Below are 12,026 nucleotides of genomic sequence, written 5' to 3'. Positions count from 1 at the left end.
AGCACTGTAGTCAGTACTCTGTGAGTTTGCTCCAGTCAGCTGGTGGGGACAGCCAGAACACATTAGCTATGTCAGCTAATGAGAGTCTGCAGGGTATGAGTGGATGTTCATTGACAGAATAGTTTTACTGGTGAAAGAATTGGGCATCCTGTTACTGCACCTTTCCTAGTTATAATCCAGCACTCCTTTTGACTGTCATTTCTGAACTGAAGTTAAGGGGCTTTTTTTTTTTTTTTTTCCTCCTCCCCTGCTTCTGTTGCCTTTTTCAGGTCTGCTTGGTAGGCGACTGTGTTGGAGGAATTCTGGGGTTTGATGCCTTATGCTACAGCAATCAAACTGTGTCTGAGAGCCAGAACAGCAGTCGACGAGGAAGCGTTGTGAGTGTCCAGGTAATGCTGGCTCCTAGTGGCTACCGGGAATAGATCTGCTGGCCACAGTGCCTCCATCACCCCTGTTTTTAGTAGGGATCTTTTCATGAAACAACAAAGAGACTCTTTCTTATCAATGACAAACATGTGTCTTTAGGTGCATGTGTCTCGATTTGGGTACATTTGCTCCAAACAGGGATGTTTCACACTCTGGTGTGAAGCATCACCCACACCTGCTTCACCCACACCCTTAGGAAGTGGTTTGGTCTGAGGCACGGTATTGCCCTCAACTGGATCTTGGAGTAGATGGTGAAAGGAGGATGGAAGGAGAAGGTTATAATATGGGTGTATTCCTGACTCAGCTGTCAGAGTGGTAAATCCATATATTTCACATCCCAGGATACCGACCTCCTGTCTCCTGGAATAACAGTGAACAACAGCTATTGTTCCAGTGGCTCTAATCTGGAAGCCAGCAGGCACCTCAGCAGGAGCAACATTGATATTCCCCGTAGCAACGGAGAAGATCCAAAGAAGCAGCTGCCACGGAAAAGGAGTGATTCATCAACCTATGAACTGGACACGATAAAGCAGCATCAAGCCTTTCTTTCAAGGTAAGATTCTGAAAGAACAGAGCCAGCAATATTCTGGAGCTGAAATTGGTGCATTTGTGAAACCCAAATGTTGCTTTGTCGTCCTGTGATAAGCAAGTGTTTAATTTAGATTAGAGGAATATAGGTTTCAGTGTGTTGTGTATGCAAAAAAAAAATTAGCAGGACTGTTGCTGAGTGGCAATGAGAGAATCCAGCTGCTCTACTGCATCTGTACTGCAGTGGCAAGAAGCCCTCCACCCCATTGCTTGACAGCCAAGGCAGTCAGGTAATGGCTTTTTTGCTGCGCTTGCAAGTGTGGGATGGAAGTCATAAAACAAGTGCAGAAGTCATGCAAGGGAAGACAGTGAAGCAGAAGTGGGAATTGGTGTTGTATTAATTCCACACTATCTCTGAGAAAGCTGATTTTGAGTTGGCTGGCCTGTTCTTGGGAAATTTTGGCCTAGTTCAAGTGTGAGATTGAATTGTGGTGTCCTTTCCTGTCGCAGGAGCAAGTTTCTGCTGTCATGGTGGCAGGGTGCTCTGGATGAGACATCCTAAACCGTAGCTGTCTGTCTGCTTCATGGAGCAACCTTCAGCTGCACATGAGGATTGTTCTGTCTGTGTGACTATGTAGCAAAGCATCCCAAGTCCCCTGTATGGAGCAGGGACAGGGGATTGTATTCTGTGCCCTGCCAGGGCTGCTCTGTTGCACCAAGGTCATGTTTCAAATTTCTTACTCACTATCGAAGCCCCCAGTATCACATTCCTAAGCTTCTTCAAATGGACTTTCAGAAACGTATCCGTTAACGTAGCTGATGAAATTTCCACAGCAGTCTTTCCATTGCCGCTGATCATTCAAGGATTACTTCTGTAAGCCCAGAGGCTTTTTCTGACTGAATCATCATCTTCAGCCTGTGGAACTGGACAGCCCAGACCTTTTCCTCCTGCAGGCCCAGAGGAAATGCAACATTATTTTAATCCTTCTTTCTCCATGTCCCAGGTACTGGGAAGCAATGTTCCCTCACCAGCAAACACCATTATCCGCATTGCAACTGTGTCCAAGGCTGTTCCTTTTGCCCTGTGCCGAGCTGAAGGCCCCTTGCAGTCGTTGGTTGCTCCAGCACAGGGACTCGTGTTGTCCTGCCATGTCAGGGGCCATTTTGTAAAAGATCCATAGAAGAAAGAATCAAAGTGAATGTTGTTGGTGCAGAAAGATACTATATTCAGAAAGACAGCTGCATTTACAAAAACCACAACAAGCTTCTCAGCTATTTCCAGTGGGTTAATAAAATGCAATCAGTCTCTTGTTCTTACCTTATCAAAACAGCCTCCTGTATTACAGGAGAAAATATGAGTTGTGCAAAAATGTACTCTTTTCCTTCTTTGTTATTGACCTCAGGGGCACGGACTCATCTAAGGAAGGTGGACTGGCATCTTGTTGTAGTTTCACATCTAGTTTAGAATAAGCACTGGGCCTGATGTGGATAATGGATTGCAGTTTGTCATTTCAAATAGCTTTGTCCTGGTCCTTCCTGCTCCATCTCTGAAGGATTGTGCCCGCTCCCAACATGAAGCACTTAGGGATCCCTGGCAAGGGCTGTTGGTATTCAGTGCACTGATGGATTGGTGCATCTTTACTTCTTCCAGAATTTTATATCTTTTTTTAATCTACCTTTGGACCTTGGTTCAAGAATCAGTCTCTTCCCACAGCTCAAGAGCAAGATTCCCTCGGGGAAAGGGGCAGATTGAAGCTGCTGTGCCAGCTCTCTCCGCACTTCTTCCCCTCCTTGCCCTGGTGCAGGGGAGGATGGGGTGCAGTGATTCACCTCCTCCCCTCCTGCACGACAGCAGGGCGTCACACCCGACCCCGGCCCTGGACCTTGTGCTTACAGCCGTCATTACTGAGCAGCACAGTCATCAGCAGAATGCCCCTTCAGCCTCTCTGTCACTAAGTAATGATTTTCCCATAAAAAACCAAGCCCTGATGTGACACGGCTTTGTTCAGGAGATTGGCAGAACAGAGCCAAGTTTTTCTAGTGGGCTCAGCAGACGGGCAACCTGGCGTACGGGGGCCGTTCTGTCCACGCCGATTGCAGATTTCAGCTTGTGCCAAAGACACTCATTTTTATTCAAGTATCAGACCTACTCGCTTCCCTGGGATAATGCCCAGCAAGCCAGAGCAGCATCTGGAGATTACAATCACACATTTATTTTTAAATTCAGTCCTTCTGCACAACTACATTATTTCTGGCTGTGCTGTACTTGTATTATTGTAAATGAGTTGATTTGCTTCTGAAATCCATAAGCTCTTGTTTAATTAATGCACACAGTACATCTGCTGCTTTTTAAAGGGAGAACAGGGCCCTGTAGGTTGCTTGGAGCATGATAGATTCAGAATTCCCCTTGGCTCTCATTTCTTTTGATTGCTAAAAAGACTATCAAGTTCCCAGTAAAAGGAGATAAACTCTCCAAATTGCATAGCAGTATGAGCGCTCCCATTCTCTTCTGTTCCCTGTGAAGAGAAGCCGTGGGAAGATGAGTGGAATACCCCAAAAGCCCCTTGCGCCCATCCTGCCATAACACATCTGCCATCGGGATAGTCTTCCCTTTTGTGCCTTCCTTTGAATCACACTGCTGTCGCCCTGTCTTCAGCAGAACTGAACATGTTCTAAATAACTTTGTATTCCTTACGCACAGCAAACTTAATGTGTTGCAGTTTTGTCAGTTAAAATGATTGTAGCTTCACGGAAGGTGGCTTGTTTTAAAATGTGTTTCAGCGTTGGGATCTTGGCAGTGTGATCTTAGGGAAGCTCGTTCACATCACAGAAATGAGAACATACTCATTTTAGCTGTCACTGCTGTAACCTCCTGTTGTTCTCACTTTTGACATTGCTGGGTTTGTTTCTGTGATTGGTATGTCTGCCATAAGTAAGCTTGTCACTTCCCTGAGGTTGGTAACCAGGAGAATAGTTCTGTGCATGTGCATGCATGCACCAGTAAAGAGTACGTGACAGTGCCACCTGAGAAGTTTTTTAGCATCCTTCAGGAGTGTTGTTCAGCAGAGGTGCTGTCTCTGGGATGATGCATTATTTGCCAAAGCAGGAAAACAAAGTCTGAGTGAAACCCGTTTTATTTCTCAAATGCGTGAGTATCTGCAGCTGCTCATCTATTGAATGGCTATCCCAGAGGAGGAGCGTGCATGAGCAACTGCTCCGGTGCTGCAGATGGTGGGGAGTGAGCAGCCCTGTTTCCATGAGCGCAGCGCTGGGATGTCGCTGCCCAGCCGGGTGGCCAGCGCGCTACGTTCAGAAGTGGCCTTGATGAGCAAGTGCTGTTGCATACAGAGGCACGGCCAGTGCTGGTGACCACCTGGGATTTTGGCTTGGGGCCACAGAGCTGGCAAGAGACTGTTGCATTTGCATCATTCCTGACTCCAGGCCAGTAAACCTCCTATCCAACCCAACTGTTGTGGTATCCACTTATCCTACATATTTTATAGAACCTGTTCAGATGCTTTTTAAAGTGTTTGCAAACACCCCGGTACTCTGTGTTCAACACTCTGCTTCTAATTATAATGACAATAACCCAGCAAGGCTGCCATCTGAATCTGCAGAACCTGGAGAGCAAAAGAAATTGCAGCTTATTGCTTTTGGGTGGTAACAGAAGAATCTCAGAAACCCTCTTCTGAACCAGACTATTAGTGTTAAACGTCTGTCATTTTGCTGTCTAATCCCAGATCTAGACTGCAGGGAAGGAAACACCTTGTCCTAATGTGGGGTTGGATTCCTGGGATTTTCATCTAAGAGTTCCTGCTGCTTCTTCCTCTCTGTCCAAGGGATATGTGAATTTAAATTTCTGTGTTAAACCTGTGTATCACCCAGCCTGCACTGCACACAGGTTGAATTTTGCAAACAGATATGACACCTGAAAGAGAGAGAGAAAGCTAGATATGTTTTATATCATTATTCTTTTTAAGTACAGTTACCTGAAGTTGTTGAGCTGAGGCTGAGAGGTAGTTTGATAATAACTCAACAGATGTGGCCTTATGGGCAGAAGAGAAGTGGGAGAGTCCTGGGTGCATGATAAATACAGTTTACCACATGACCACTGAGTTAATTACCCCAAATTCTCATGAGTGCCATACACGTGCATAGAAGCTCTGGTGCAAAGTTGGTGCACAAAAACAGTAGAAACCCTCCTGCAGATTTTGATCTTTCTTTTTCTCTTTCCCCTCCCATTTTCTTTTTTTTTTTTTGTCCAACTACTTCTACGAGGAAGAAATGGGTAAGCACAGCTTTCCATAACATTTAAGAATAAGGTGATGGAAGGAACTCAAATGTTGACAACCAGAAAGCATAGCAGTAACGTGTGTAATGGAGTGAATCATTGTAAAACTGCTTTTTTCCCTGCTACTTTAGTAATTTTGGTTTGCTGGTTATTTTGTCTTGCAAATGACTGTCCTACTAGCAGCAACCAAGATTTTTGACTACTCAAAGAAAAAACATTTTGAGGAGATAGGAGTGTGTAAATGAACCCACTTGAAGCTTGCATTTGTACAGTCCAAATTATGCCAATGTAATAATGGAGTAATTGTTTGGGGGAATGTTTTATGGGCTAGTAAAACTACAGTACTGAGGCATGGTGGGTTGATTGGCACAGTTCCTTCACTAAAAGATAAAAATTATATTCACTGTCAATCACTAATCTAGCCTTCAATTCTGAAAACAACATGAATAAAATTTTTACTTTCTTTTTTCTTGTTCTTGTCCCAGTTTACATTCTAGTGTTCTGAGAAATGACCCAGGATCCAGGCGATCTAGTAGCTCTACTATGTTGGATGGAGGAAATATTGGAAAGTTTGAATTTGAGATCACAGACTTCTTCCTTTTTGGTTCTCCCTTGGGTCTGGTTCTTGCACTGCGAAAAACTGTCATTCCAGCTCTTGACAGTAAGTCCTGATGTAAACTGCTGAGCTCACTTAATGGATAGTGTAAGCACCTCCTGCTGCAAATGCTGTAATTTGATGGGACAAGCTGGTAAAAACCAAACATTTATATATATGTTGAACAGTAAGGAAGCAGATCACCATGTGCTCTAGCCAGTACTGATTATACAACTTATTTGCAATGTACTTCCAAACATTAAAAATACTGGGCGATTCTTGAGTCTATAAATATTGTAATAAATTGTTTCAATTGACTGAACTGGAAGATGAGGGAGGTGATAAATCCTTAGCACTTGTATTCAACCCAACAGTTGTCCTTTTTACAGACAAATATTTACAGTGTTCTAACAAATAACCTTTCGATGCCTGAGGGCTTTTTTCTTCATCTTTTTAGTCTTTCAGCTCAGACCAGCTTGTCAGCAGGTCTATAACCTGTTCCACCCTGCAGACCCATCTGCTTCACGCATCGAGCCTCTTTTGGAGAGGAAGTTCTACCTTTTGCCCCCCTTTAATATTCCCCGTTACCAGAGGTTTCCACTGGGTGATGGCAATTCCGCTGTTCTGGGTAAGTCACTTTGAATACAGATTATCTGCCTGAAGGGTTATATCCACACTTCACATTAAATTGTCAAAGCAATTGGGAATGACAAGAAAGAGAATTGGCCCTATAATGTTAGCCTTATTCCCAATTTACCAAAGAAGTAGTTTTCTTCCAACAAAATCAGCGCCTTGTGACCTGTATGCCCTTCATTTGTCACACAAAGGCCATCAGCTGCTGAGAGTCATGATGCAGTGACTTCTCTGTGAAGATCACTGTTTTACACCCAAGCTGGTACTTGTGATTAGGACTGAATGAAACATGATTAACTTGGCAGAATTTAGGACTTCGATGTTTGGAGGGCCAGCGAAAACTGGAAGGAGCAGAGTCAACAGTGAGATAATGAGATTATTTACTTGGTTGCAACCTATGCTTTTTGATGGGACAGGCTACTGCAGGTCAGTGGGCTGATGACGGTGCCTTGCCCTTGCCACCTTGCCAATGAGACACTTTGTCTTCATAGGATACCTAGTATTCCTCTGCCATCAGTGGCCTCTTCACTTCCTCTACCCCAATTGCAGCAGTAACAAAGTCCAAAATTGCTGTGTGCATGGCCTTTTGTCTTACGAGGTTGCATTTGAAACAACTGTGTCAACCATGCCCTGCCTCAGCTCCCATTACATCAGTGCTCTTGAAGTTAATCAAATTAAATAAATTATATTTCCTACCATCTTCACCTCACTTCTGTGCCTAGACTCTCATGGTCTGTTGCCATTTCAGCGCAGGCTCTCATTGCAAGGAGCTGTTGGGGAAGCTCACCACTGTGCAGAACTAAATTTGACCTTTCTGCTTCACCTAAAGCTTTGGTTCCTTGCAGGATGAGGGCTTTGGGACAGGAGGAAGATTGCACTGTAATTTTTCCCATGCTAGAGATTGTTAGTCAATGGCTACTTAAAGTCAACATTGCAACTAAGAGTCGCTACTATAAAACTAGACTTGCAGCACACAAGAAATCATGCTGGCAAATGAGAGTAGAAAATCAAAGCCACCAGCTAGAAAGACTGGGATTTGGTTGGTTGTTTTTTTTTGCCAAAGCTCTGGTAGCTTTCCATTTATTTAATATTTGAATCATGCAGCACTAAATGAAGAGGAGTATGTATCTAGAGATAAATAATTCTGGTGATACTTTGCATAATTTTAAAATTGAAAATCCAAAGCAGTGGTCTCCTATGTATCAGTGTTTTTAAAGACTGTATTGTAATTGCTGAATCTGGAGGTATGTTTTGTTAAGTGGGCATAAACTAAAACCCATGTTTAATGAAGTGAATAAAATACTTTATGCAGACCCCACTCACTTGTCAAATTTAGCAAAGATCTTGCTGCAACACTTTTTAAAAATGGATCCACCTACAATTACATTTGTACCCAGTCCAGTTACAACAGCTCAGGGAATCTATAGCAACTTGAAAAGCACTTTGCTTTTTGGGTGTATTCAAGGTATCAGCTGCAAGTGGCTTCTTAAAAAAAAAAAATCCTAAACATCTTACCTTCTTCCTCTTAAATACATTTTAAATCCCCTGTTCTCACTGAAGCCAGAGGTAGAAGCCCTGCTTACACTGAGCAACCTGCATTCTGGTTATCATTCTGCACAACAGCACGGATCTTCATAGTTTGCTGTGCCTCCCTAGACCTTTGAGTTGGCTGTTTAGAGAGACTCTTGCTATGTAGTGGAGAGGAGTTAAACAGCAATTAGCTCAACTATGAGAAGGGTAGAGTGATTTTGAAACCCTCAACAGGTTTGAGCCTTGTTATTTTAAGAGATGCTGCTATGTCTTGATGAATAAAACTGACAGAAGAAGCAGATTTAAATTCTCTTCTCATGTAACGCAAAGCTTCTTCATTTGCTTATCGTAAAGTAACAAGCTATTCCTTTCCATTAGAGTCAAAATTTCAGTGTTGCGATTTACACATTACCCAGAAGGACTGTTCTAACCATGATTTGCAAAACCGCTACTGAAGCTAGTGTTCACTGTAGGGCGCTCCAGAAAAGTTAATTGCTTCTATAATTAAGCAATATGATTTGGTGATCACGTAAAATTCAGGTGCTCAGTTATAATTAGTTATGTACAAAACCTTCTGTAACACTGCTTGTGCATATTTCCTCATGCAGATAGCTAGCTTTTTTTAAAGTCCAGGATTCAGAAAGCCTCTTAGACTTTTTTTTTTCATTTTCCCATCTGTACTAAATGTTGGGTCCCTGTTTCATTACAACCACCTTGCAGAGTGAAATCAAATTCACATCCCTGCTAACTCCTGTGCTTTGCACTGTGTAGGCTGTGAGTCTGATTCAAGTAAATCTCCCCTTACTTTTTTCCCCTCATAGTAAAAAGATTTCTCTGGATCTGCTGGGTATTTATGGATTTGACTCGTTGGAGAAGCTGGTTAAGAGGATTCCCTTTTCTTTTGTTGTTGAAATGCCATTGTTGTGCTCTCCTCTGCAACCAGTTAATATATCTGATGTGGGTCTATTTGGAAAGTCACCCATGTTTTGTTTCTTTCACTCTATTTGAAGGTTGTCTTTTCATTGAGGACTCATAGTTGAAGTGCTCAGTTGTAACTGTTTGTATGTTAACACTTTGTGGCCGCATGTCTGTTGTTCTTTGTCCTTCTGTTTTGTTTTTGTTTTGTTTTGTTTTGTTTTTTTCCCCATCTGCTTCTAGTTGAGACAATCCAGAACAATCCCATCCTCCTCATGGAAAGTAACCCTCTGGGTGCTCTCCAGCACCAGGACAGCTTCATGGAAACAAGTATCCCCGTTCCCGTACTGAATTGGCAAGATGTTTCCAATAAAAGTGCTGGTTTTGCTGAGCGTGTGTAATCTACACTTTTGTATTGTCTATGGTGTTGGGTACTTGGGGTGCTTTTTGGAGATCATACTGTTGCCTCCTGGAGTTGAAATCTTCATGCTGTGTCTCAGGTTGTGCCACATGAAATAACTACTTGGGATCATGATTGGGTCTGGGAGACCCACCGTGAAAAGAACAAGTTGGGATTACAAACTCTGTCCCATTCTGGTGTTGATGCTAGAAGGGGAAACTGCTGTCATGTGCTTGCTTTTTTCCATCTGTGGTGGCTGTGCTGCTGGAAAAAGGCTTTGGCACGGAAAGACAGAGTCCCTGGGTGGCCCTGCTCGCACGGCGTGCACTGTGCGCAGGCTCCCCATGGAAAGGGCTGGGTATCTGCAGTGTGTGACTCCTCAGCAGTCAGCCACGCTGAACTGTGGCCAGAAGTCTAATTAATGTCTGTGTCAGACCAGATTTTGTCTGTTTGAGTATTTCGTGTTTGGACACTCCTTGTGGCTCTGCTGAATACAGTGATTGAGGCTTTCAGACCCCAAGGTGGCTATACGTGTTGGCTTTTTAAAATTAATTTCTTGACTTCTGCCTTAAAAGCTAAGTTTGATGTGTTTGTTTTCCCTTATTTTTCATCATAACTGCTGCATGGCCTCAATTATTCTGGTTGTGGCTGGTGCTACATCTGCGATTTTAATGAGACTTGACTTTGTTTTAGTTTTTTCTTCCCTATGTGTCTTACTTGCCCATTCTTACCCCTTTTTCAGATTTTTGCATTGAGAGCTTGGTCTGCTGCCTTGTTGTCTTTAACAAGCTGACCCTTGCTGTTTATGAGCAGTTCAGTACATTATGTGGTCATACAGGATGGCAACATTGCTGACTATTCCAGATAGTCTCTCCCTTTGTCTTTTGAAAATGTAGATGATTTTTAGGTATGCAGTTGCCAAGTTGCCTGTGCTGTGATGTTCTGTAACAAAACAGAGGGAAAGGATCTGGTGCTATTAATTAATGACTTTGGAGGTCACTGATGAAATGCCATTTAGCTGTCATCTGGTATTTCCTGCTGTCAGGACAGAGCTTTTAGAAGCTTCTCTGCTCTTTACCTTGTGTGTCAAGAGCACAGTGTGGCCATGCAGTGCTTGGTTTGACTCTAGCAAATGCTGAAACTCAGTGCAGCCACTGGACTGCAGGAAATTTCCAGAATCATAAAAACTTACAGACAACAGAAATCTCTGTTGCTCTTGATCTCAGGATAGTGACTGCAGAGTGCCCAGCACTGACCAGTGACACCCGTGCAAGCAGGGTCTGGCCTGTGCTGAGCAGCTGGCTGGCTTTTCTATTTTTTTATTTTTTATTCTTATTGAACTTTACGTATTTTTAATTGCTTTCAGTATTTCCCACTTCGGTGCCACAGCTCAGCCTGCAAAGAGCACATGTTGAAATCTGCCATTCAGATACCCCAAGGACTTAACACAGTGCCAACAGTACATTAGGAGAACGGCCCAGTGCTGTTCACTTAGTGGAAAATGATTAGTAAGAACGCTGACAAACGAGTCCATAAATGAAAAAGCACAGCACTGAAATGAGTATTAAAGATCCATACCTAGGCAAAAAAAAAAGTGATTTTGCTTCTTACGTCACCTTTTCTGGAAGTGCAGTTAAATCTCAGGTCATTGCACTGGCCTGACGTGTGTGTGCCATGGTTCGAGCAGCGGCAGGTCCTTTGCTGGGAGCAAGGGTGCTCAGGGCACTGCTAGAGCCAGGTCTCCTCTTCTTGAAGCTTCCTCATTCTGATAAAGTCTGCTCTCAGACACGGTACAAAGTACACTTCAGCCAGTGCAGTAATCCGGGAGCACTTCTGTCCTTACCTGGTGACATAATGAACAACTAATCTTGATGAAAGCCTTGGGCCTGGCCCAGCCATCTGACCACCCTGGGCTCAAAGTGCTTGCCTGAAAACCCTCCCTGTGATTGTCAGGACCAGAGTCGTGGCTGGGGATGCCATCTCTGCAGTGCAGAAGACTTCAGACTGCTCCCTTTAGTATCAGGAGTGGTTGCAGGTCAGTCCATGCCGACATGGCAGCATCTGACACGTCCCACCCTGGTCACTGCACTCCCTAAGAAAGCCTCCTTGGTTTCAAAATTGCAAGACCGGGTGCAGCACAAGGGATTTGGTGCAAAGGATACATAGAGTTTAGGAAATATGTTGTTGCAGGGAGGGGTTTCTGCAAGTCAGGTCACTGGTTTTCCTCTGGAAGTTGCCATCACTGCAGCTTTGGGGTTGAGGAAGCTTGGCTGAGGGGCAGTAATGCATAAAACAGGTTTTCTGTCCATGCTTCCTGCTCTGCCTTTTCCTGGCCCTTGTTTCTCTTAGAAACTGTCCTTTTTTAGGGACAGAGGGTGTGTAGCTTGGGAAAAGGGAGAAACATGAGAGCAACCTGAGTGGGCTGGAGCATGGGAGCGCTACTATCGCGTGGCATTTAATCCCCTGCAGAGCAGACTCCAGCCGCCAACGTGGGTGATACTGAACTGAACAGTTCAGTAACGCTAAATCAGTTTGGGCTTTTATAGGAGTGAAAATTACTCCTCTGGTGACACTAGCTAGGATGGTGATGGAAGAGCTGTTGAGGTTGGGTGGCTTTGCTTCAAACTCATTGTATTCAAAAATCCCCAGTCAGGCCTAGGAAAGCAAGATTGGCTAAAAAGAGCAAGCCCAAAATACCACTATTTCTT

The 12,026-nt window shown here is 43.8% G+C and overlaps 1 protein-coding gene across 7 annotated transcripts in view; it reads left to right on the top strand.

Moving 5' to 3' along the window:
- PITPNM2 (phosphatidylinositol transfer protein membrane associated 2) overlaps positions 1-12,026 on the top strand; it is a 140,722-nt gene that overhangs the window by 110,629 nt on the left and 18,067 nt on the right. For 2 of the 7 annotated variants that reach the window (XM_042805440.1, XM_042805441.1), the window contains exons 13-18: positions 270-389; positions 768-979; positions 5,237-5,242; positions 5,731-5,906; positions 6,298-6,468; positions 9,162-9,311. In XM_042805440.1, the coding sequence (XP_042661374.1) occupies positions 270-389; positions 768-979; positions 5,237-5,242; positions 5,731-5,906; positions 6,298-6,468; positions 9,162-9,311 (835 nt within the window). The remainder of the gene's footprint in view (positions 1-269; positions 390-767; positions 980-5,236; positions 5,243-5,730; positions 5,907-6,297; positions 6,469-9,161; positions 9,312-12,026) is intronic. The other 5 variants (XM_042805446.1, XM_042805443.1, XM_042805447.1 and 2 more) reach the window with 3 other exon arrangements.

This window comes from Tyto alba, unplaced genomic scaffold (assembly GCF_018691265.1).
Source record: "Tyto alba isolate M040663 unplaced genomic scaffold, T.alba_DEE_v4.0 Super-Scaffold_44, whole genome shotgun sequence".
Taxonomy (NCBI): domain Eukaryota; kingdom Metazoa; phylum Chordata; class Aves; order Strigiformes; family Tytonidae; genus Tyto; species Tyto alba.
The sequence above is the reverse complement of the archived record's forward strand: the minus strand, read 5'-3'. Positions and strand labels throughout refer to the sequence as shown.